The sequence below is a fragment of the Pyrgilauda ruficollis genome, unplaced genomic scaffold (assembly GCF_017590135.1).
Source record: "Pyrgilauda ruficollis isolate IOZ18807 unplaced genomic scaffold, ASM1759013v1 scaffold149, whole genome shotgun sequence".
Lineage (NCBI taxonomy): Eukaryota > Metazoa > Chordata > Aves > Passeriformes > Passeridae > Pyrgilauda > Pyrgilauda ruficollis.
The window spans coordinates 528,154-551,443 of record NW_024513543.1 but is presented as its reverse complement, the minus strand read 5'-3'; the positions used below and the strand labels follow the sequence as shown (position 1 = coordinate 551,443).

Here is a 23,290-nt window from a genome sequence, read left to right as displayed (position 1 = left end):
TATCGGCGGCACGGCCCCGCCCTGCCCCCGGCGGCTGACGGGTTACGGGGACGGGCCCCCGCCGGTGCCACCGGTGGACACGGCAGGGCCGCGACTCAGGGACAGCGCACAGCTCTGCACCGCAGCGTGTTTATTGTCAGTCACGGCCGGTAGCGGCCCCGCACGCGGCTCGGTGGAGGCTCCAGAGCGGCCCCGCCGCCCCGCGTCTGTCCCGCCGCCGCGGAGCCGCTGCCGAGCTCCGGGAAGCCGGTCCCGCCCCGGGCGGGCTCCCGTTAGGAGATGAAGTGAGTCTGGGGGGTGATCTGTTCCAGCTTGTGGTCGGCCGGGTTCGCCGAGGCTTCGTAGTTGCAGATGGTGACTTCGTGGCGATGGGCCTGGGTGGAGAGGAGCGTTTAAAATCCGCGAGAAGGAACTGCAGCCCCTCCCTCGCTCCTGCTCTGCTCTCACCTCCGTCCACTCCCCTTTCAGCCCGATGTAAAAAATCTTGGTTGTCTCAGCTCCGAAGTTCTTTGGGAAGTGCATGGAGAGGTGGTAAACGTTGGAGAAACGGGCGATTCTGGGGGAAAACACAGCGTGAGACCAGAGCTGCTCCTGCGGGCCCCAGCAAGGGGGGACAGCAGCCAGGGTGATTCTGCACCCCAGCAATTCCTGCCCCAGGCTCTGGGATGGAGCTTGCAGAGGGCAGGACAGAGCTGGGGAGGAGAAATCCTCCTGAGGGCAGCTGTGAGGCCCTGCCCTGTGCTGAGCCTTCCCGTGGCAGGCAGGAGCAGCCCCCAGGCCCCTCTGGCTCCTACTTGGTGGGATATTCCAGCTCTCCCAGGGGATCCCGGCTCAGGCTGAAGGTCTGCTCTGCCTCCTTGGCTGTGTCATCAAAGGACATGTGAGGAATGTTCCTGAACCTGGCAGGACAAGGAGACCCAGGCAGTTATTAACAGCATGCCAGCTAATTGGATTCCATCCATTAACACTGCCCAGCTTCTTCTCCACAAAGAAATGGAGCGACTTTGTCTTCAGCAGTGGCACAGAGCCCCCAGCTGGGGAGGGGAAGCTGCTTTTACTCACAGCCTCATCTCAGCCGGGTGTGTCCCATCATCCTCGCCCATCACGATGACTCCTTTCAGCTTCACGCTGCCCGTGAACCTGCCCAGGCACACGGGTGGTCACCCAGGGCTGCCCCAGGGCAGGGCAAGGAGCCCTGGCCCAGCCAGGACGGGGCCAGAGGGGTGGAACTCACGGGATGTTGAAGAGCAGCTCCTCGTCGTCGTCGCTTTCCACGAACTGGGGAGAGAGAAGAGCAGGTCAGGGGACACAGGGGACAGCTGCAGGGATCACCCCAGCGGGGTTCAGGGGGCCCCACGGGACCTTGCTGACACAATCCCACAATGTTTGGGATTGGAAGGGGCCTCTGGATCTGGGGGGGGCTCCCAGGAGCGGAAAGACGCGGCCCCGTTATCGCACCGCGGCCCCCCGGCCCCTCTCCCCGTGGCTCTGCCACCCTCGTGGAAAGAAGTTGGGGTGGAACTTGTTGTGTTTTATTTTATGGCCATTGCTCCTCGTCCTGTCCCTGAACAGAGCCTGGCACTGTCCTCTGACACCCCTGGGGATATTTTATGGTTTATGGGGTCCCCTCTGACACCCCTGGGGATATTTTATGGTTTATGGGGTCCCCTCTGACACCCTTAGGGATATTTTATGGGATGCCCTCTCAGCCCTCCCTCCTCCAGACCGACCAGGCCCCGCTCCCGCAGCCTCCCCTCCCCAGGGCGATGCTCCAGACCCCAAACCATCTTAGTGGCCTCCGCTGGACCCCCTCCAGCAGCTCCTCCCGTCCTGGGAGGCCCAGGCCCGGACACCGCTGTGCCTCCCTGGGCCCGAGCCGAGGGCAGGATCCCCTCCGTTCCCGGTGCCCGCCCCGCTCCCGGCCCCACCTGCGAGCGGTCCCCGCGCTCCTCCCAGGGGCGGAACACGGTGGCTCCGGAGCCCTCGCGGCGCTCGTTGAGGCACTGCAGGCGCTGCCGGTCGATGCGCAGGTACAGCCCCCAGGCCGCGCCGCGCTCCGCCGCCTCCTCCCCGCAGCAGCGGCACCGGCCGGGCCCGTGCCCGTGCGCCATGGCCGCGCCGGGACTGCCCAGCGCGCATGCGCGGCGCCGGGACACGCCCACAGTGTCTCAGGGCACGCCCCGGTGCCGCATAAACCACGCCCATAATGCTCGTGGGGCACGCCCATCTCGCTGATGTCACAGCATATATTAATCAGACTCGCCCATGTGTTTATAGCCACGCCCACGCAAACCGGTGATTGGTCCGATGTGTTGTAACCACGCCTATGTGGGCGTGGCGTGGCTCTGCACGTGCTGAGCCCGTGAACGGCCCGCTGTTCCCGGGGAGGGGTCCCGGTGGTCCCGGCGGTCCCGGGAAGGGGTCCCGGTGGTCCCGGCCCGCCCCGACCCCACCCGGGGAATGGCGAAGCTGCCGCTTTCCCGCAAAGGCTCCGCGGGTATTTTCCGCGGGGATCGTCCCAAGCAGCGCAGGAATGGGAGCAGCACCCCGAATCCAGCGCCGGGGCAGGATACCGGGGCAGGATACCGGAGCATCACCCTCCGAGGAGCCACGGAGTTTCCCCACGGTGTGTTTAACATTCGTTGTCAGTGTCAGGAAAGAACGAGCAGCCACAGTCCAGTGTTTGGCTTTTATTGAGACATGATTCTCCTTCTTTTTCATATAACTTATCTAATTAAAATATTCATCTTAGTTACCACAAAAAAAAGGAACATAGAAAATTGTATATATACACAGTTTGGGACCAAAATACAAATACGAGTCCAAGTCACTCCCCATCCTCCTCCTCCTCCTCCTCCTGCAGGGATGGTGGGAGGGGGAAGAGGCAGCTCTGCTCCACCCTTCAGTGGTGGAGCACAGAACAACTGCACAGTGTCACAGAGCACTCTGACCCCACACTCTGCCTGCTGTGTCCCCCAGGGAAATATCCCACTCTGCTCCCAGCTGAGGGCCGTGCCCACCTCTCCCCGGGCTGGATTTAGTGCCCGAGCACAAGGAAGGGAAGGGTGAGGGGCTGGCATGGCCCCTGTGAGAGCAGAGTCACCTCCCTGCAGTGCCACAAGGAAAACACGGACACAGCTGGCAAAACCTGGAGCAAAAAGCTCTGGGAGGGAAAGAGCATCTCCCCAGAACAGCAATGCTTGGGACATGCCCACAGCTGCCTGTGGAGCTGTGAGATCAATTCATTGGCAGTTTAGCAGTGCCCAGAATTGCTCCTGGGCATCGCCCAGATCCTTTGCTCAAAGCTCCATCGTGTCTGAACAACGCCAGGCTCTGCTTCCCTCCCCTCTGCCCCTGCCCCGAGTACAGAGGAGAAATAAACAGTAGCACAAGGGTCAGCAGAAGAGAATATATTGTTATCTAATTAAAAATACAGCAAAATTAAATACAGCAAAAACACGGGAGAGTAAGGAGCCATTATTTTACAGCACAACACACACTGAAATGCTGCACGGGAACATTAAAGCATCTGGGACTGTAACAAACATACAGCACGTGAGAGTCTGAGAACATTTTTCCAAGAATTCCAAACTAAACAAAGAACAGACCAAATAAACAGGAGACAGGTGTTCAGAATGGTTTTAAAGAAAGACATGCCTTTAAAGGAGGTGGGGAAAAAAAAAAAAAAGGAAAAAAAACAAACAACCCAACAGAAAGCAGAAGCAAAAGAGGGATTTTTCTAGAGCCCTCCAGGGAGGACCCTTCACAGCAAGGTTTCCCCCGGTCAGTGCACACAGACAGCTCCACTGGTTTGGGATTTGGCAGCCACGGAAAGCCAGCAGCAGAGCTTCTCAGGAGCTGCCAACAACAACAGCATCCACTACCAGCATCTTTTCCACCCAGACAGCAAAGTCCTAGGGCAGCAAATATGGCTTGGAACAGGAGAATCCCTCCCCTCCCTGACCCAGTCGGACCCCAGAGCCCTCCCAGAGGGGCCTGGGGTCTCCCCAGCCCCATCCTCTGCTTGCAGCACCCCTGGGGTTCCCTTTGGGGCAGACAAAACACAAGCAGAAACCTTCCCCAGACTCACCCCACAAGCAGAAACTTCCCCAGCAGCACAGCACAGCTCCTGGCTGTGTCCAGCCCTGGTGAGCCCAGCTGCCATCCCCACATCCTCAGCAGGGCTCTGACCTTTCCAGGAGCTTCAGGGCACTCCCTGACATTCCCAGCAAGCCCCTTGTCCTTCCTGAGCTCCAGCTCCTCACACGCCAGGTACAAGGGAGCCTTTGGAACTCCTGCTCTGAAGGACACACACGTGTTACAACAGCCACATTCCGTTGCTCACTTCCCTCCAACCTCATTCAAGTGGTTTCAGGTTCAAGGACCAAAATCCTTGGATTTTTCCAAAGAAGGGACAGAGCAAAACGTACAGGGAAAAGACAGGATTTAGGCACCAGCTTCCCAACTGGAAATAAATCCATTGCAATTCCACACAGAAAACAAGACAGAAGAGTTCCTTCCTTCTTCCCATTAAAAGAGGCAAACAATGCCTTCACTGGTATTTAAAAACTGTTTTCCATTGCAAAGTCCCCTATCTCTCTCCAGATAAAAAGTTAAAATCTGACTTGATGCACAGTAAAAGTTCTCCCAAATCCCTGGCAGTTTCATTCCCAGTAGCCAGCAGAAGACAACAGCAGCAGAGGAAACGTCCCCAAAGGCTCTTGGCATCCCTGCAGGACCACAAAAGCACCTGTACAGGATCTACAGCAACAGCACAGAGAGGGTCAAGAGCTCAGATTTTATTGACACACACGAGCAGGGAGCAAAGCCTCAGGGCTGGATGCACTTGCCAAAGGACTGGCAAGTGGCTGGGCCACTGGTTCTACCTGTCCCAGAGTCTCCAGGTGAGACTTTGGGCCCAGCAGGTACCAGGAAAGGCTCCTGAGACACCCAGTGTCCACTCAGATGGATTCCAGCTCGAGTCACCAAGGCTGACCCCAGGACTGGGTTGGGAGGGGAGGGACTACTGGGAGCAACATAAATAAAACAACAGGGTAGAGGGGCAAAATATTAATTAAAACCATTTTATAATTTATTAAGAGGTTAAATAGTAAATAAGTCTCTGGATCTTCCACTCTCAGCAGGTGCCAAGATTTCACATTTTCCTGTGTCAGGAGATTCTGTACACCCTTCTTTCGATGGATGACAAAGCCAGAAACAGAATGTTGAGGACAGGGGGTAAAAGAGGGGGGCTTGACACTGAGAAAGGGACCAGAATAAAAGATAAAATACTGTGCCGTCATCTTGTGCAGATTGAAGCTTCTCCCAGCAGCTGCAGCCTCCGAAGAGTTCAAGGATAAGGAAGGGCTGTTTGGGTGCCTTCTCCCCCTCCAGTGCCACTCCTCCCCAAGAGAGAAAGGCCCAGCTCAGCACTGCAAACTTATCTCCGAGAGAACCTGTTTTTGAAAGCTTTGATAGTCTTTGCCATCATTGGTGCAATTTCTGTAAAAGAGAAAAAAAACAAACAAACCACCACTGAATGAAACAAAAAAGCCCCCACATGAAAGGAAAAGTGATAGAAGAAGAGCTGAGAGCAATTGAAAGCTGCAGCCCTGGCAGACACCAGTGTTTGAGCAGAGCCCATCAGAGTTTTTAGGTCACAGACTGAGGAGAAGGCACTGCTCTCTGCACTGCACCAGCACAGATCCCTGGTTAAACCCTCCCTGCTTCCTTCCTGAGAGAGCTGCACTCCCATTCCAAACAGCTGGACAGACACAGGGCAGCAGGAGGACAGACAGAGGTTCTGCCTCACTGGTACCATCAGGACAGGCTGATGCAGTCAGCTCTGAGTGGGTGAATCCCATGTTTCCCTTTGCTGCTCCTCACACAACAAGTTTGAACAGAGAGAGAGGACAGACACCAACATCAACCCTCCTGCACAGCCTGGAATTCTCCCCCAGCAGAAGGAGAAGCTCTAAGAGGCCACAGGGATGTGCTGCAGGTTGTACTTACTCTTCACAGGGGGTTTCCTGGGGTCGTAGGAGGAGAAGGTGCTACCTGAAGATGGGACCGAGTGGGCGCTGCTGGTGCTGGGCCCATCGTAGGACTGCTCGTCACTCGCCCGAGCGTGGCTTTTGCTGGATGTGTACAGGACTGGTTTTATTCTGCAACACACACAGGACAGGCATTGCCATAACAGATTCACCGTGGCTTGAGGCAATTCTACAGACACAAGGCACGTTTGTAACAGCAGCAGCGCTGATACAAGGTGGGACCAGCAGTGACCTGGATCTCGGAGCTTCCCAGCAGGAAACAGGTGATTACAGTTACAAGTGTCCCTGCAAAAGGAGCTGCCAGACACACAGTATCCTTCCCTGAGCTTCAGGGGGCAGCTGGCAGGAGGCCCTGAGCAGCAAGTGCTACAGAGAAACACTCACTTGGTCTTCTCTGGCAGAAGAGGGCCTCCAGTTCCAAACTTCTCCTGTCTCCTCCGAACGTCCCGAGGGGGCTTCGCTGCAGAGTTCACAAATGCCATCTTGGCCACTCTCCCTGCAAGAGGCCAGAGGGAAACATCACTTACATCCAGCTGGCTCTAAAGGAGGCTCCTCACTGCTTGTCTTACTACTGATACTTCATCCACCTCTCCCCAGTCCATCCATTCCAAAGAAATAGTGACAGTTTCCTTCCTAAGGTCTGAACCTCTCGCAGTGAGAGAGGTTTTCATTATGTTCACCCAAAAATCAGAAATGTTTCCCCCCACCCTGGGGGGAACAAGCCACATGGAACAGGAACCTGCTCATCATTACTGTAAAATATTGAGCTGCATCAACACCATCGCGCATGAAAGCAAGACACCGCTAAACCACAGAACAAAGGAGCACACAGAGCCAAGCAGCTCCTAAACCAGACTTGTGTTAAGCCCAAAAGGGCTGCCCCAGCCCCACCTTTGGGCTTGTTGGCGTGGGCAGAGCCGATGTTGCGTGCCAGCATGAGCAGGCGCTGCTCGCGCGCGTCGTGCAGCCGCAGGTACATCTCCCGCCACGACTCGAACTCCTCGGGCTTCTCGTTCTTGAAGTCTCGCAGGCAGTGGTTGTGCCACAGCTGATCCGTGTCCTCCACCAGCACCTGAAGCAAACCCACACAGAGCTGGGATCCCTCCTGGCTCCTGCAGTCCCCTTTCCCTCGGCAGCAGCTCGGTGCCGGTGGAATTCCAGCAGGGCCCGCGTGCTGCAGTGCCAGGAAGTCAGGAGTAGCAAAAGGCAGCTCTTGCAATGGAAAGGCTTTGTTTGCCATTCTGCTGTCGCAGGTGAGGACAGCCCTGCACATCACATCCCTTCTCCCAGGCCAAGGCACTCACATGGTTACATTCCTCAATTCGATACAGCTGCTCTGGGGTGCACCTCTCCAACACCGGCTCCAGCACGGAGAAAGGGACTCCACCCACTTCATAGATTGCTAGAGAGAGGCAAGAAGCACAGGGTATTAATTATCCTGCTCCTTCCTTGCCAAGGAAAGGGCTTGACACCTTGAAACACAGTGAAAAAAATGCAATGTTGCACAATACCATTCAGCATGAGGGGAGGAGAAAGGAACCTCAGGCACCAATATCTCCAAGTTGAGAAATATCTGTGCAAGCTCCATTTACCATAATTTCCAGTGCTTAAGCACTGCTTGAAAGCATTCTAGGTGCTGATCCCTGCAGCACCTGGACTTCCAGTGGGATTTATCCCATATTGGGAACAAGGGGGAACTGCTGGGGTCTGTACCAAGTTGCCAAAATTTCAGTGCACAGTGACTCTGAGACAAGGACAGGTACTTACAGTCGATGTTGTTACTGAGAACCCTGATACACTGCTGGTACAGGGACATCATCTTGGGGAGGTAGGCAGTTTTGGAGCCAGAGTACACCTGCATTTTGGAATTTAACCGCCGGCCTGTGAAACCAGCTTCGCTCTCCTCCACGGGCGAGGACACTGCTGTGGAGGGAAACACTTGGAGTGAGGAGGGGACAGAGAAAAGAAAGAGCCTGTCCTGATAGATGGCACAGGAGTCACAAATTGGAGTCACCCAGAAGTGACCTAAAGGGCAAAGTCTTCTCCAGGAGACCTGCAGAGCAAGTTCAGGAAGGGCAAACCCAAAGCCTGAGCCCCAAAGAAGCATCAGTGAAAGATTCTTCTCATTTGTGATGGAGCACGTGGGAAGCAGCTGCTTTTTCATCTGAAACCTCTGCCCTTGGCAGACCCCACCAGAAAGACTTGAACCCAGCCCTGCTCTCTCCCACAATCTGGCTCATTCCAAACCCTTTTTCCTGCCCAACATACCTTTCCTTTTTGTCTGGGAGCAGGTGATGGACTCGATGGAGGGAAGAGGACGATAATTGGCCTGGATGGGGGGCAGGGGGATGTCTGGTAACGTCGGGACCACATCTAAAATTATCTGGAAGGAGAGGATGGACATGGAATAAGACAGGAATACAGCAGAATGTGACATTCCACCAGGGTACAAACAGCACTGAACTGTGGGGATTTTTGCTTATTTTGAATTCACCACTCAGTGCTGCTCAGTTTGCACCAGGGAACAACCTCAGGGGGTGGCTGCCCATAGGAAGAAGCCAAAATTTGGGATCTGAATCATTCAGCACCTTCCAGAAAGAGCCAGCCATGTTTTTAACCTATTCAGGACAAGCAGAAGCATTTCCTTGATCTCAAACACTCATTTACCAGTTCTGCCTCTTCTCCTCTTCCTGCAAAAAAATTTGCGCTGTTGGAGGAGAAGGGAACCTCAGAAACTGAGGGAAACTGAAAACTTTGATATGGAGTTTTATGAAGCACTTATTAGAATGAATGGCAAAGCAAGCTTTAAAATGCTGTTAAACCTTATAAAAACCACTTTGTGAAGAGCCAAGTGTTTCAAAGTTGAGTAAAAAGATGAAACAGTAAAGATTTTACATATTAGTCCCTATTTATACACCAAGCCCTGGCACCCATGTGACAAAGGATCTGCACAGAAATATTGCTCATTTTCCAGGCTTTCACAAAAGAAGGTTTGTCTTCTGGAATGACCTGCCTTGTACCATCAGTACTCCCATTTCTGGACACTAAAAAAGGTCCATTTTAGAGAAGCATAAATACTTGAGAGGGAGTCATGGGAACCTCTTTAGCAGGAGATGCACTGCAAACTGGGCTGGATTCTAAGCTCACACCCACAGATACTCTGTTTTCTTACCAAACCTTACCCTCTTTGGTTTAGGAGGCTCTGGGGTTTTCTTCTCTGCCTTTTTCTCACTTGTTCTCTTGTGGCTTGGACTTTTCTGACTGGAGCTCGAGCTGTTGGTACTGGCTTTGGATCCGTTCTGTTTGCTGTGCCCTCGGTCTTTGTCCCCAGCTGACCCAGCCGAGGGTTTGACCACTTTCTTTTTCTTTTTCTGGGGCTGGTCATAGCTGAGATATGACTCAAACGACATTGTAGGTTGTTCAAACTCATCCTCTGCTTCCCCCTCCCCAGAATTTGAGGAAAAACCCACTGATTTTTTGTCCACATCCGAGATTTTGCGCTTCCCCTCCGAAGACTTTAAGCTCCCAGACCCCCCCTTTTCCTTGCTCCTATTTCCTGAGTCACTCTCAGCTTTCCGTTTCTCCGAGTTAGAGCTCTCCAGGCTCTGCTTGGACTTTTCCAATTTGCTCTTCTCAGAGTCCCGATGCTTTTGCTTCTTGACATGGTTGTCCAAAGATTCCTCCGAGTGCTGCAACGAGTGCGACTTCTCCTTCCTGGAGGCGCCGCTTTCGCGGTTCTTCTCCTTTTTGCTGCCCTCTGACGTCCTCTGCTTCTCCTTGCCGGCCGCTGCCACGGGGGATTCTCGGAGCTGCTCTTTAAAGGAAGCCTTGTGCAGCCTCTCTGGGCTGAAGGCAGAGCTCCTGTCATCCCCTCTGCCGTCGAGTCGCTGCTTCTTGTGCGAGGATTTGTGCTCTTTGCTCCGGCTCGCGTTCCCTTTGTCGCAGAAATCGCCGGAGCCGCGCTCCCGGCCCGCCCCGGGCTTCTCCTGGAAGCTGTGCCCTTTACTGGCTTTCCGAGGGAATGGTGCTGGTTCTTCCTGCTCCTCGGAGGCGTAAGGGTCTGTGTCCACATCCTGAGGGCTCTCACTGGGCTCAGGTGACACAGCCTGCCCACAGTCCGAGTACTCCTGGTCTGAAGAGAGCACCGGGGAGGATCTGCCCCAACCCTTCCCCTGGTGGCTGCTATAGCTGTAAGTCTCATAGGCTCTCTCAGGCCTAGGATACCTTTTGGACTTCTTTTCCCTATGATCTGGGCTATAGGACTGGCTGCAAGAAGGCTGGAAGGGTTCTGAGTATTCCTGGTCAGCCTCCTCATCCTCTCTCAGGGAGGATTCCTGATGCCTTTTGCTCGAGCTGCTCCTCTCGTAGTCACGGTCTTCAGAGTCCAGGTTATTTCTGAAGGGAGGAGAAACCAAAAAGAGTTAGATTAATACTGTCCAACATGAATGAAAAGAGCCATTTCCTGGACTGGAATATCTCTCATGGAAGACCAAAGGCTGTATTTGGTAGCTTTGTGGCAAAAAATCCCACTAAATCTCTAAGGAACAGCAACAATCAGGGATTTAAAAACTGCATTTTCTAATCCAATAATTGATGAAGCACTTTTATTACAACCAGAGACAGAACCTTGTCTGTGCCTGCACACTCCTGGCTGTGTGATGCTGTGGGAAATGTCCCCCAGTTCAACACGTGGGAATACCACTCCTTTAAATTCCATTAATAATTGGGCTTTATCATTCAAATCTATTTGATCTCTGCTGGGTTCAACACAGCTTTGTTACTGCCACATGCCTGCTAGCAATAACTTCCAGTTTCCATAGGATTCTGGCTCATGAAAGCATTCTTTCAATTTACTTGGGCCTAGAACTTTCTGCCTTCAGAATGATAAAATGAGAAGCAAGCAGATTCCATCTTTTGCTTTATTAAGGGCACTTTTTTTGGCATCTCCTGTTAATCTCTTCATCAAAGTGCAAATTCCTGAAAATTGGCCCAAACTTCCACCTGAAACTGCAGCTGTCATCATCCCAACACTCCAGAGCCAGCAAATGCAGGAAGTTTCTGCCAAAACAAGGCAAAACCCCCAGGCAGAGCTCACATATTGGTTTTACAAGTTTTTCCAGAACTTTGGCCAGAGAGGTTTGAACTATCCACTGAGAAAACATTCCCAAAGCTCATCCATGGGGCTCACTCACCGCTCTGCCTCTTGGGCCACTGGCACCAGCTTCTTCCACCTGGCCACCAGGTCCTTGGCAAAGTCTCCCACCAGCTCGTGTTTCCTCAGGCTGTTCACAGTCTTCCCAACTCCTGTCTCCTTCAGGAGAGAGCCATGAATCCATCTTAGCAAAACAGGAATTCTCACCCCTGCTGAAGTCCCTAAAGAGTCAGTGAAATCAACACACTCCCTGCTGCTGTGAGGGAGAAAGTTCCTTGATCTAACAGCAAAGATATCACTTTTATTATGGCTTTAGCTGCTTTATATCACTCACTACATGTAAATCAAAGGTTAGTTCTACCTTAGACAAACATTAGTTAATTGTATTAATAACCCAAGTCAGTATTTACCATGAGAGCTGGCGAGTTTGAAGACAGAAGCTGTTAAAAACTGTAAGGATTAACACTTCCTCATTTCCTGCTGATTTGTTATTGCTGGGATCTGCTCCAACTCTCTTATCCCAGTCAGGTGTTAAGCTTTTGGGAGAACTGAGCGTGACAAACCGTCCTCCATGGCTTCCCACCTGCCCTGGCACGCTCCTTCCCCGTGCCTGGCACTTGCAGAGCCTTATCACAATCATGCCCGTGTCACTGGGCTGGAGCAGGTGGCTGAGGGGACACAGCCTGCTCCAGGGAAAGCAGCCCCTGCATGGAAAACAGCAACACCTCCCTGACTCAACAGACACGAGGAAAAGCCCCTGAGATTTCACAGCTCTTACCACCAGAATGTCAACTGTGATGGGTAACTCTGACAGCCTCTTCAGACTCTTCAGCAGCTGTGGAGACAAGAGGAGAAGGGTTCAGGGTTGTCACACAGAACCACAGACGGGGACTGGGGAGGAAGAAAATGCTGCACTGCCTGAGAGCTTGTCAGGAAGATCCAAGTGGCTGGCAGCTGCTGTCTCGCTCCAAAAAAGCTCCTGAGAAGCTGAACACGAGGGCCAACTGCAAAAAATTCTTGTCTCTGCCCACAAGAACCCAGCAGAAAGTCTCGTAACACACTCAAATATTGTTTGCTTCACACGGGACTGCAGCTTCAATCTGGCTTAAAGCACTGGGAACAGAAACACACAGCAAGAGGAAGAAAGGACTTGAAAGCCTGTGACTCTCAGAAGGTGGTGGTGGAATCACACCCCTTGGCAATATAAAAGGGGAAGGAAGATTTCTAGATGCTCTTAAAGACCTAAGAGGGGAACCTGTGTCTCCACTGCCGACAGGCTCTCTTCAATCAGGTGCTAAAACAGCACCTGATCCCTTCCAAATTCCTTCCCTCTTGCTCCATTATTTTCTCTTCCCTTCACCAAACACCAGAGAAGTGTTTTTAACTCCACACACCCCAAGAAAGGTTCTGCCAGTATCTTCAGCTGCTCCATGGGACAGGGAGCCCTCTCCAAAGAGGAGCTGGTGGAGTTTGGCAAGAAACAGCCTCAGGCTGAACCAGAGGAGGTACAGGATGGACACCAGGAGAAACTTCTTCAGGAAGGGGTGGCCAGGCATGGGAATGGACTGCCCAGGGAGGTGGTGGAGTCACCATCCCTGGAGGTGTTGAAGGACTGACCAGACACGTGGCTCTGTGCTGGCTGGCAAGGTGGGGATCAGTCACAGGTTGGACCTGATGATCCTCTAGATCTTTTCCAACCCTAATGATTGGGGGATTCTGAGTGAAGGGGATGTTCCTGTCCCTCTGCCAGCCAGGTGGTTTGGGACATGGCCTCACCACGATGTCTGCTGGCTCTGTAGCTACAGTACATGGTAGAACACATCTGACAGCAGTGTTGCCCCTCACATCATTTCCCAGAGCTCAGCTATAGCCAGAGTCCAGCCTCATCAGCATTCCCATTATCATAGCCCCTATACAGCCCGGGCTGTGCTCAGCACTCCTATGCTATATGCCATACAAAGGGCTGCCCCTGATCCAGAAGATCTTCTCTTTAAAGCTCAAATCAGCACTGTCAGCCTGAGCTGACACCCAGGCACCCCCACGGCCACCGTGCAAGGACCAGAGAGGTTTTCAGTCTCCTTCCTTTGGAGGAAAGGAGTTCCTTTGACCTGTTTGAGGAGCGCTCTTGCTTTCAGAGAGGAAACACTCCTCGACACCCAGAGAAGAGTTCCTCTGACATAAGCAAAACCACAACTTCTGTTCACTAGAAACCACTCCTTTATATTTAGGACCTAATAACTGTGACAGAAGGTTTCGGTTTTCTTGGTTTAGAAGAGTGGAACACTGATACCAAGAGTGGCTGCTCTTGCCTTGCCAGCACAGCTGCTCAACAAGTGCACTGGCAACTGAAGCCCTCAAACCAAAGGCAGCAGGGACAGAGCCCAACTCTGCCTCTCCTCAGACTGCCTGCCACAGTTCAGGGGCCAGGATCCCCCTGGGAAGGCCAAAATCCTTCTGGGATTGGTAATAAAGGAGTTTGGACTTGTGTGCACAAAGGGGACAGGAAGGGAAAGAAGGATGGATTTTTGTGCTGCATAGAAAAAGAGTAAACCAGGACAATATGAAAGCAACAGCATCTCTGTGAGGTAATTAAATTCATAGAAAGGTTCCTTCAGAGCTTACAAAATCCCATTGTGAGAGTAAGGACCAAAGGATAACTCATTCTGTTGTCCCTAAATCCTCCCAAATATTTTCTAGCTACACCCCACTGTAGCATCTCCCACAGTTCTGTTTGCTTTTTAGTTATTTGCTGCCTTCAGGGCTGAATTCCAGGAAGAGAAGTGCTGCTCTCAATGGGAATGCTGTTCTCTGTGTGGTTGCAGACCAGGGGAGCCACACACTTGATCCAGAACACGTCTCACGAGGAGCTGAGTTATTCCACAGCCACTGCAGTCGGTTCCTCCGTGGAACACAGGTCCTTGTGCATGAGATGCACCAAGTGAGACAGCTTTGATGCAGTGAGGCTTAAAAACTCGTACTGAACTTTATTTCCTTTGGAAACAAGCTGATGGAGTTCACCCCACTGAAGCTTACAAGGACACCAGGAAGACTTTTGGACAACAGGAGGAATTTCTTCACAGAAAGGTGGTCAGGCATTGGGGGGAGGTGGTGGAGTCTTCATCCCTGGACATGTTCAAGAAACATCTCCATGTGGAACTCAGTTGATAGGGAAGGGTTCAATCAAAGGTTGGACTCGATCCTGGAGGTCTTTTCCAACCTGTAACAATCCTGGGATTCTAAATCTGGCAGCTCATCTTGGAAATAAAACCAAGATCATACAAATCCTGCGAGGAATAAGGCGACCAGGTGGGAGACAGAGAACACCAGGCTTGAGTCTTGTGAGACACACACGACAAAGCTCTTCTAAAACACCCCAGCACAGGGCAGGGCATCAGTAAATCAAGACACAACCCATAAAAGTGAGTTCCAGCTCCAATCAAGTCCTGTTGAACATGGGTGGATTGTTTTCTTTCCCTGAAAGAAGGCAGCCAGACCGTTACGACACTAAAAACACACACGAATATCAAATTGCTCCAGCACAGCCTGGCCTCCGTGAAGATGCTCTTGCTCATGTTTTCCTTCTCCTCTTTCTTCCCATAGCCCTGGAGCAGGGCTTGTACCTCCTCTGCTGGAAAAAAAGGACATTTTCCAAACCATGACAGCACTGTCCAAGATTTCACTCGCACTGTTCCATGCCAGCAGCCCAATTTTCACCCAAAACCAGGAATAACACTTTACACCTTTCAGCAAGACACTGAGTTGTATGTGATACTGGACAAATATTCTTTCACTTTCCTGATAAAGTATTTTGAAAGGATCGGGCAAGAAAAGTGAAGACTGGAAATGGTGTAAGGGTGGGCAGCACCCAGGGATGCTGTGGATTTGTCCTGAGGATGGGGTAAAATTTCTTCAGCAGGAAGGTTGTCACAAAATCCATCAAGACAATGCAATAGCAACTAAATTCAGGCTTTAAACCACTAATGCTTCCGAGGATATGGCTGGAAAAGTATCAGAAATAAAGAATATAGGTCACAGGGCCTTTCTGCTGGGGAAGAAAAGAGCTTTTCAAGTAATTACCCTGCTTTACCTCCTCTGCCTGCCCTTGCAAAACCGCCCAGGATCAACAGAGCAAGAAACGACTTCACACCACGAGGTCACTGGAGAAAGAATCGGGCTGTGCAAACACTGCCCAGGGCTTGCAGTGCTCCAGAAACACACCAGCAGATCTTGCCCCGAGCTCACACAAGGGGCAGGGAACAGCAGTGCTGATTCTGTGCACAGAGTGCTGAAACAATATTGCAAATCTTGCCCACGATCTCAGCACCAGGAAGCTCAGACCCCCTGGATCTGACTCCTTGGCAGTCCCTCAGCTCCATTTGGGGCTCCACCAGTTAAATAAACCTGGCTGAGGGTGAGAAGAGTAACCAGATCCCATTGCATCACCCCCAGCCAGGCTGGAGCTCCTGCAGGGGCTCCCATTTCAAAGGGTCAGCACTCCAGCATCCTCTCCTCCTCCTCCTGACTGGTGGGAGATCTCGGGAAGCGAGTTCTGCAGGTGTTTGTTTCGGTGGAACACAGTCAGCCCAGCACGGAGCAGCTGCACAGCCCTGCCTGCCTCCTCTTTCACCTGAATTACACAAAACATGAACCCAACACGTGTGAATACTCCCAGCAGATGCTCCCCCTTCCAAACAGGAGAACGGAGTAACAGCATGCCCGAGTGCCACCGGAATTCCAAATCTCACTAGAAAAACCAGCAGGACAGTCACTGTCACCAGCCGAATGTCACCGAGCACAGCGAGCCCGAGGCAGGTCGGGGCAGCACCGCGCCCGCCCCACCACAGCTGCTGCGGGCACACACAACACACATTTCGGCAGCGGGCACATTCCCCTCGTGGAGAGGGGCCAGAATTACCAAGCGAGTCCCCCCAAGGCCAGAGGGAACGGAGGGGACAGAGGCAGCCCCGCTCCGGGAGCCGGTGCCCCCGGCGGTGCCTCCGTGCGTGGGCTCACCCGGCTCCGCCACCAACACGTCACCGGGACAAGGCTCTTCCGGAGAGTTCTCCGCTGCCCGTCTGCCCAGCCGGGCCACGGGGCATCCCAAAAGGGACCCCCGCCCGCCACTGCCACGGGGGGACCCCAAAAGGGAGACCCCAAAAAGGAGACCCCAAAAGGGACCCCTGCCCGCCACTGCTAAGGGAAACCCAAAAAGGGACCCCTGCCACCACCGCAAAGCCTGCCGCGGGACCCCTGCCACCATCCCAAATCTGCCCCGGGACCCCTGCCACCATCCCAGACCTGCCGCGGGACCCCTGCCACCACCCCAAGCCTGCCACGGGGGAACCCCACAAAGGACACCCGCCCGCCGCACCGGGACCCCCCAGGGCCTGCGAGCCGCGCACGAGCCCCGGGCAGCCCGCACGTCTCAGCCCACGCAGCGCGGCCCCGGCCGGGCACGGAGCTGCACGCAGGGCAAGCCCCGGCGGAGGGAGGCCCTGCCCCGCGCGCTCCCGACCCCCGTGCCCACCGCTGGCACCCCGGCGGGTTGAGGCAGACCCCCATACCTTCTTGGGCTCGGCGCTGCCCGCCAGCCGCGCCTGGAGCCGGCCCACAACTTCCAGCACCGACTCCGCCATTTTTACTGCTGGAGAGCCGGCGGCGGCGGAAGCGGCTTCAGCGGCCGCCGGGCCCACGGCGCTGCCCCGCCGCCGCCGCCATCTTGGCTGCGGGCAGGAAGCGGAAGCGGCGCAGCGCGGCCTCGGCCATGACGGGTGCGGGCAGAGGATGGCGGGCGCCATGTTGGGGGCTGGCAGCGGCGCCATCTTGAGTGCTGGCAGCGCCGCGCTGAGGGGAGAGCGGCACCGCGGCTCTGTCAGCTCCGCCTCAGGACCGGCTCACACAATCCCGGCTGGAAGGGACCTCTGGAGATCGTCCAGTTCAACCTCCTGCCCAGGCAGGGGCACCTGGAGCAGGTGGCACAGGGACACGTCCGGGTGGGTTTGGGATGTCCCCACAGAGGGAGGCTCCAGCCCTCCCTGGGCAGCTGTTCCAGGGCTCTGCCACCCTCGTGGAAAGAAGTTCTTCCTCATGTTGAGGTGGGACTCGTTGTGTTTTATTTTATGGCCATTGCTCCTCATCCTGTCACTGGGCACCATAGAACAGAGCCTGGCACCCATCCTCTGACAGCCCTTGCAGATATTTTATGGCTTCGTGGGGTCCCCTCTGACAGCCCTTGGGCATATTTTATGGCTTTGTGGGGTCCCCTCTCATTCTTCTCATCTCCAGCCCAGCTCCCACAGTCTCTGTTCATCAGAGATGCTCCAGTCCTTTAATCATCTTTGTTCCCTCTTTCAGACCCACTCCAGCAGCTCCTCGTCTTTTCTGACCTGAGGAGCCCAGAACTGGACACAATTTCCTGACACAATGTCACTTCACACCTATTCCTGTTGCCTCCAAATAGCGGCTTTTTTTTGGGATTGTTGAGGATGTTCTTGCAGTGCATTGTCTCAGCTGAGTCTGGACCTGGGTCCAGCCCATTCCAGGTCTCAGTCTGGACCTGGGTCCAGCCCATTCCAGGTCCCAGTCTGGATCTAAACCCAGCCCATTCCAGGTCCCAGTCTGGATCTAAACCCAGCCCATTCCAGGTCTCAGTCTGGATCTAAGCCCAGCCCATTCCAGGTCTCAGTCTGGACCTGAGCCCAGCCCATTCCAGGTCCCAGTCTGGATCTAAGCCCAGCCCATTCCAGGTCGCAGTCTGAGCCTGAGCCCAGCCCTTTCCATGCCCCTGGGACTCTGTGAGGGCAGCTGTCCTCACAGCACGCCAAAAGGCTGCTGGAAGTGTAGAAGTGCTAAGAGCAGTCAGCTGGCTGGGAGGAGGACGCTGTATGGGGAAAGCTGAGGGTCTCTGTGCCTCAACCTGCCAATCCTGGCGCTGGGCAGAGCTTCCCCCTGGACAAACCTGTCTGAGAGCACGGTAAGAGCAGCCCCAGCCTGTGGGTGAGTCACAGAGAGCCAGGACACACCTGGCAGGACCAGCAGAGACCTTGTGTGGGGCCGGGAGCTGCTGAATAATGGAAAATAGGGGAAAAGCCTTTGATTCTTTCTAAAATGGGACTGGAGGAATTCTTAGCAGCAAAAGAGTGCCTGGTGCTGCAGTGGCCAGGTAGTTTTCCAGGCTGGCTCGGGGATGGCTGTGACTCAGGCTCTGACTGAACCCAGCTGCAGGAAGGACACGAGCTCAGGGGTGTGGGACAGCTGGATAAGAAGGCACGCTGATGTTTGGGGTCACTGGAAATTTTGGGAGCTAGGAAATTGTCCCCTGAGCTGCCTCCATCTCGAAGCTTAATCAGGGAATGCAGACACAAGAAATACAGAAGAGGTTTTCTCCCCAGCCTGCAGCACTGGATTGCAGCATGGATTGGAAATACAAAAAGGGCAAAAAAAATAAAGCCAAACCATAATAGTGAAGGAGAAGGACCCTCGCTCCCATTAGCTTCCCCGCAAAATTCACAACACAAGTTAGGGGTTAGAAAAATTTATTTACTCCTCTGGAAGTAACAGGAACTGCTCATTTACCAGGAAGGATGATGCCATCATACTGTGAGGGGAAAAGAAAAAAAAAAAACCAAGAACCAAGTGAGAAATCACCATCAGGTAAAAGTGCAGTGCTGCTGTGCAGAAAACCTGAATCACCAGTTATTCCAAGCCAACATGGACATGGCAGAGCAGTTTTCCTGCAGCCAGCTGGCTCTGTGCTGTGCTGGAATGTCCAAGGGGCTGTGCTCAGATAAGAACAAAGATCCCTGAAAACAAGCAGCCACACCCTCCCCTGACCAGCCCAAAATCTGGGCCCTGAGGGCAACTGTGCCACATTCAGCACAACCAGGCAGGATGGGGGAAACAGGAATTCAGCAAGATCAGGCAGGAGGCCTCCCTGTGTAGGTCCAGGCAGACTCCACACTTTTTATCAAAAAAAAACCCCAAGAAACTACCAGGAGTCCCCACCTCTGAGATTTCCAACCCAGCTTTCAGCAGCTCCCATTCATTATCCCATTATTCGTTTTATGGGCAGATAAGCCCAAGATTTTGTTTTATTTGTGGATCTCTCCATCCTCCAAGTGTGGCAGCTGAGCCTGGAGCTGTGTCAGACCAACAAATCCTAACCCTGCCTCCTCACTCACAAACGTGCAGCTCCTCCAAAAACTGAGGACAAGAGCTGGTAATTCCTCCCAGCTCTCCTGCCAAGAGCTGCTCGTTCAGCTCAGCACACCCAAAAAAAGCACAAATGTTTTTATTTAGAAGCAGCAGCTTCTACTGCTCTGGGACAGCAAAAATCCACAATTTAAGCACTAATTAAGATCTGCTCCAGCCTTTCCACGAGGCATTCTGCTGCTCCTTGCTAGAGAACTCCTGGGATACAAACTGAAGGTGGACTGTACCTTCTGCTGGAACCAGCGCATGGCTTCCTCCTTCCCAATCCTGTGCTTGGCCCCGATGTTGCCAGTCCTGCGTTTCTTGTCAGCAATGCTGAAACCCGGCCTGCCCAGCACCTGCAGGACAAAGCCAGCAGCACTGCTTCATCCTGCCGCTTTCTGTTTTCCTCAAATGAACAGTTTTCCAGCAGGGAAGCCTGGAGTTTCCTCATCAGTGAGGTCTTGTTGCTCCCTCCTTCCCCAAACCCAGCCCTGCTGGTTCTGTGTTATCCCAGGAGTTGCTGTCAGAGCAACAGGAGTTGTTTCGGAAGAAGCTTTGTGAGATTTGTCATAAATCAGGGATTTTATGGCAGCTCTGGGAATCTCAGATTAAAAAAACGTCAACAAACCCCAAGTTTTGCAGCACTTTGGCAGCAAGTCCATGGGAGCCAGTGCTCGTTCCATGATCCTTCTGGAGCTTTCCCACAAGCCCAGCAAACAGGGAATACTCACCACGTAGAAATCCAGGCCATAGATCCCAATACTGGGATCGTATTTAATGCCCAGATCAATGTGTTCCTGGATTCCAAAGCCAAAGTTCCCCGTGTCTGAGAAGTTGTTTTTCCTCAACTCGTATTCTCGCACCTGAAACGTTGGTTCTTGGTCATTATTTTGTTCCTGACTGGAAGCAGAATTAAAACTTGCACACTACCAGACCCCCAATCCCCTCACAAGCTACTGAGGCTTTATCCCAAAAATTTTACTTCCAAATCCCAGCAGCAAAGACAAAACCCCAAAATAAATCAGCTCTTAAATAAGGCTGAAATCAGCTCTTAAATAAGGCTGAAACCCCAAAATAAATCAGCTCTTAAATAAGGCTGAAACAGGCAAAGAGTGTGAACATTTCTGACCTGTACCTCGATCAGATACAACATTTTGGAGCACACACCCCTTCAGTTAAAAAGAAAAAGTTCTGTTCTTTCACCAAGCAAAGGTCCAGCTCAAAATCCTCACCTTCAACCCCTTCTCCAGAATCTCCTCTGCCTTGGCCCCGCGAACCGTGCAGTGAACAGCGATTTTCTCGTTCCTCCTGATCCCGAAGGACCTCACCGTGTATCGGGCTGTGGGCAGCAACAGTTACACTGAGGGGAACAGCCAGAGAATTCCCAGCCGGGGGAGCTTCTCAACACCCAGTAAATTCACGGGAATTACAAAGAACCGAAGCAGCCTCACATTCCGAATTAAGGGGTGCTGGCAAAGCAGCAGCCTGAGTTTAGAGACAGAATTAAAACGACACAAACGCGCACGAGTCCCTGAATATTGAAGCCCCTCCAATTCTCCAGCAGCTCCCCCGACCCGAGCTCTGCCAAGGAACCTTTTCCTGGGAACCGCGCTGCCACTGCACCCACGGGAAAGGACGGAAAACACCCGAGGAAACAGCCAGGGAAAAACCAGGAAAGGACAGAAAACACCCTAGGAAACAGCCAGGGGAAAAATAGGAAAGGACGGAAAACACCCTAGGAAACAGCCAGGGGAAAAAAACGGGAAAGGACGGAAAACATATGAGGAAACAGCCAGGGAAAAAACAGGAAAGGACGGAAAACACCAGAGGAAACAGGCAGAGAAAAAACAGGAAAGGACGGAAAACACCAGAGGAAACAGGCAGAGAAAAAACAGGAAAGGACGGAAAACACCCGAGAAAACAGCCAGGGGAAAAACAGGAAAGGACGGAAAACACCCGAGGAAACAGGCAGGGCTCCTCCGCACCGCTCACCTTTGGAGAACACGGGGGTCTGCCCCGTGAGCTGCTCCAGCACTTTGGCGGCGCGGGTCAGCCGATCCCCGCTCTCCCCGACGCAGATGTTGAGGCAGAGTTTGCGGATCCGCAGCTCCCGCATCGGGTTCTCCTTCTCACCTTGGTCTTGCTGCGGAGAGAGCACACCGGGACTAACCGGGGCTGCCCGGGCCACGGCCCGCCGCTCGCCCCGGCAGCCCCAGGACGCTTCGCCGGGGGACCGGAGAAAGGATTCCGCAGGCGGACACCGCGTCCCGCTCCCCGCCGGGCGCCGCGGCCCCTTCTGCAGCACCGCCGGCACCGGGCGGGCCGCGGCCTGTCACGGCAGCCGCTCCCCCGGCTCCTCCGCGCCCATCCCACCCCCGCGCCTCTCCCGCCGGCCTTCCCCGCTCCCGCCCGCACGGGCCGCGCCTGGGAGAGCCCCGCCGAGCGCGGATGGCGGCGGATGGAGACGGCTGGGCCCGGTCCCGGCCCGCGGCCCCGGCACTCACCGCCATGATGGAGGCGGGGAAGAGGCGGGCGGGGCGCGGCCGCGGGGAATTGTGGGAACGTGCGGGGCGGCGGCGCCCCCTGGCGGGCGGAGGGCCGGGTTGCCATGGCAACCTGCGTTCATTAATGCTCATTATGGAAAACACAGCCAAATACAGTAATTACTGTAAATATTAACAGTAATTACAATTAACCGAGAGAGGGGAAAACAACCCAAACACGCGATGCGCAGTGCAGTTGTTCACCATGCCAGAACCCTTCTGAAACCCCAATTTCTGTGCTGGGAATGACTTTCCCTCTGTGGGACATTCCTTTGGGATCAGCTGTCCCACGGCTTCTTTTGGGAACTCCCTCACTGGCAGAGCATGAAACAAAAAAAAAATAAATTAGAAGAAATAAGAGTTCTTGACTTAGGATAGACATGACGTAGCAAAAATCCAAGCCAAAATTCATTTTTCCTTGCAGCAAAGATGAGGGGAAGTCAGATCCCCAGAACTCTTTCAGGAAAATGTTGGTGGGTTTCAAGAGCTCTGTCTTGGATCTGGATCCTCTTTTTGAACCACTTTGGGAGGATGGCAGCCTGTTCCCTGCTGCACTCAGCTTCTCTGGGAAGGGGGCAGCCCAAACTCACACCGCTTTGGAGCCCAAACTTCTCTGCAGTGGCCACATCCTGAGCAGAAAATGCCTTCAGTGAGGCTCACACTCGGTGAGGATGGCACCAGCTCGAGGCTTTCCCTGTTTATCCCTTTCCCTGCCTCCCCAGAGCCGTGCTCAGGGCTGCCAGCCATCAATTATTTTTTGCCCCACTTGCTTCTAATTGGGATGAAGGATAAATGAATAATCAGCTTATCTCATTAAGGAGCGAAAAACACTGTCAGGAGTCTCCGTGCAGAGAGTGTGAAAAACCTGTGGTTAAAAAGCAACATTGCTGCTCCATTGTGGATTTCCTTCATCCAAGAGAGGCTTTGCTGGAAAGAGCTGCAGGCTGGGCTGGCTTCCAGCAATCCATGGATGCTCTGGGCTCTGTCCCTGCCGCAGGAATGGTTTCCAGCAATCCATGGATCCTCTGAGCCCTGTCCCTGCTGCAGGAATGGCTTCCAGCAATCCATGGATGCTCTGGGCTCTGTCCCTGCCGCAGGAATGGTTTCCAGCAATCCATGGATCCTCTGAGCCCTGTCCCTGCTGCAGGAATGGCTTCCAGCAATCCATGGATGCTCTGGGCTCTGTCCCTGCCGCAGGAATGGTTTCCAGCAATCCATGGATCCTCTGAGCCCTGTCCCTGCTGCAGGAATGGCTTCCAGCAATCCATGGATGCTCTGGGCTCTGTCCCTGCCGCAGGAATGGTTTCCAGCAATCCATGGATCCTCTGAGCCCTGTCCCTGCTGCAGGA

At 53.7% G+C, this 23,290-nt stretch overlaps 3 protein-coding genes across 4 annotated transcripts; all 3 read right to left on the bottom strand.

Moving 5' to 3' along the window:
- Window positions 1–115: 115 nt before the first annotated feature.
- PITHD1 (PITH domain containing 1) lies at window positions 116–2,157 on the bottom strand. The gene is made up of 6 exons (XM_041460890.1): window positions 1,929–2,157; window positions 1,235–1,278; window positions 1,063–1,140; window positions 795–899; window positions 448–556; window positions 116–374 (listed from the first exon to the last, which is right to left on the bottom strand). The coding sequence occupies exons 1-6, from the start codon at window positions 2,109–2,111 to the stop codon at window positions 273–275; spliced, it is 621 nt and encodes a 206-aa protein (XP_041316824.1). The 5' UTR covers window positions 2,112–2,157; the 3' UTR covers window positions 116–272.
- Window positions 2,158–2,675: 518 nt separating this feature from the next.
- Window positions 2,676–17,042, bottom strand: ELOA (elongin A). Of its 2 annotated transcripts, none has more exons than XM_041460863.1 (11): window positions 16,770–17,042; window positions 11,984–12,040; window positions 11,246–11,364; window positions 9,236–10,448; window positions 8,322–8,436; window positions 7,821–7,976; window positions 7,358–7,455; window positions 6,945–7,125; window positions 6,438–6,549; window positions 6,013–6,164; window positions 2,676–5,502 (listed from the first exon to the last, which is right to left on the bottom strand). In XM_041460863.1, the coding sequence occupies exons 1-11, from the start codon at window positions 17,025–17,027 to the stop codon at window positions 5,441–5,443; spliced, it is 2,523 nt and encodes an 840-aa protein (XP_041316797.1). In that variant the 5' UTR covers window positions 17,028–17,042; the 3' UTR covers window positions 2,676–5,440. The 2 variants fall into 2 exon arrangements, with proteins under 2 accessions (XP_041316797.1, XP_041316798.1); XM_041460864.1 differs by having other exon boundaries at window positions 7,821–7,973.
- Window positions 17,043–18,723: 1,681 nt separating this feature from the next.
- Window positions 18,724–21,970, bottom strand: RPL11 (ribosomal protein L11). Its single transcript, XM_041460895.1, has 6 exons — window positions 21,903–21,970; window positions 21,391–21,541; window positions 20,631–20,737; window positions 20,130–20,261; window positions 19,644–19,754; window positions 18,724–18,802 (listed from the first exon to the last, which is right to left on the bottom strand). The coding sequence occupies exons 1-6, from the start codon at window positions 21,906–21,908 to the stop codon at window positions 18,773–18,775; spliced, it is 537 nt and encodes a 178-aa protein (XP_041316829.1). The 5' UTR covers window positions 21,909–21,970; the 3' UTR covers window positions 18,724–18,772.
- Between the last annotated feature and the right edge of the window lie 1,320 nt (window positions 21,971–23,290).

Excerpts from the sequence above, each read along its gene's own strand:
- PITHD1 (XM_041460890.1), bottom strand. The coding sequence starts at position 2,111 with ATGGCGCACGGGCACGGGCCCGGCCGGTGCCGCTGCTGCGGGGAGGAG. Across the intron at positions 1,141-1,234 it reads GAGCTGCTCTTCAACATCCC|GTTCACGGGCAGCGTGAAGC; the intron begins GTGAGTTCCACC and ends GTGCCTGGGCAG. Across the intron at positions 557-794 it reads GAGCTGGAATATCCCACCAA|AATCGCCCGTTTCTCCAACG; the intron begins GTAGGAGCCAGA and ends GTTTTCCCCCAG.
- ELOA (XM_041460863.1), bottom strand. The coding sequence starts at position 17,027 with ATGGCGCCGCTGCCAGCCCCCAACATGGCGCCCGCCATCCTCTGCCCG. Across the intron at positions 7,456-7,820 it reads TCTCAGTAACAACATCGACT|CAATCTATGAAGTGGGTGGA; the intron begins GTAAGTACCTGT and ends GCCTCTCTCTAG. Across the intron at positions 7,126-7,357 it reads GAATTGAGGAATGTAACCAT|GTGCTGGTGGAGGACACGGA; the intron begins GTGAGTGCCTTG and ends GGTTTGCTTCAG.
- RPL11 (XM_041460895.1), bottom strand. Across the intron at positions 19,755-20,129 it reads ATGGCCTGGATTTCTACGTG|GTGCTGGGCAGGCCGGGTTT; the intron begins GTGAGTATTCCC and ends TTTGTCCTGCAG. Across the intron at positions 18,803-19,643 it reads TGCGCTGGTTCCAGCAGAAG|TATGATGGCATCATCCTTCC; the intron begins GTACAGTCCACC and ends TTCCCCTCACAG.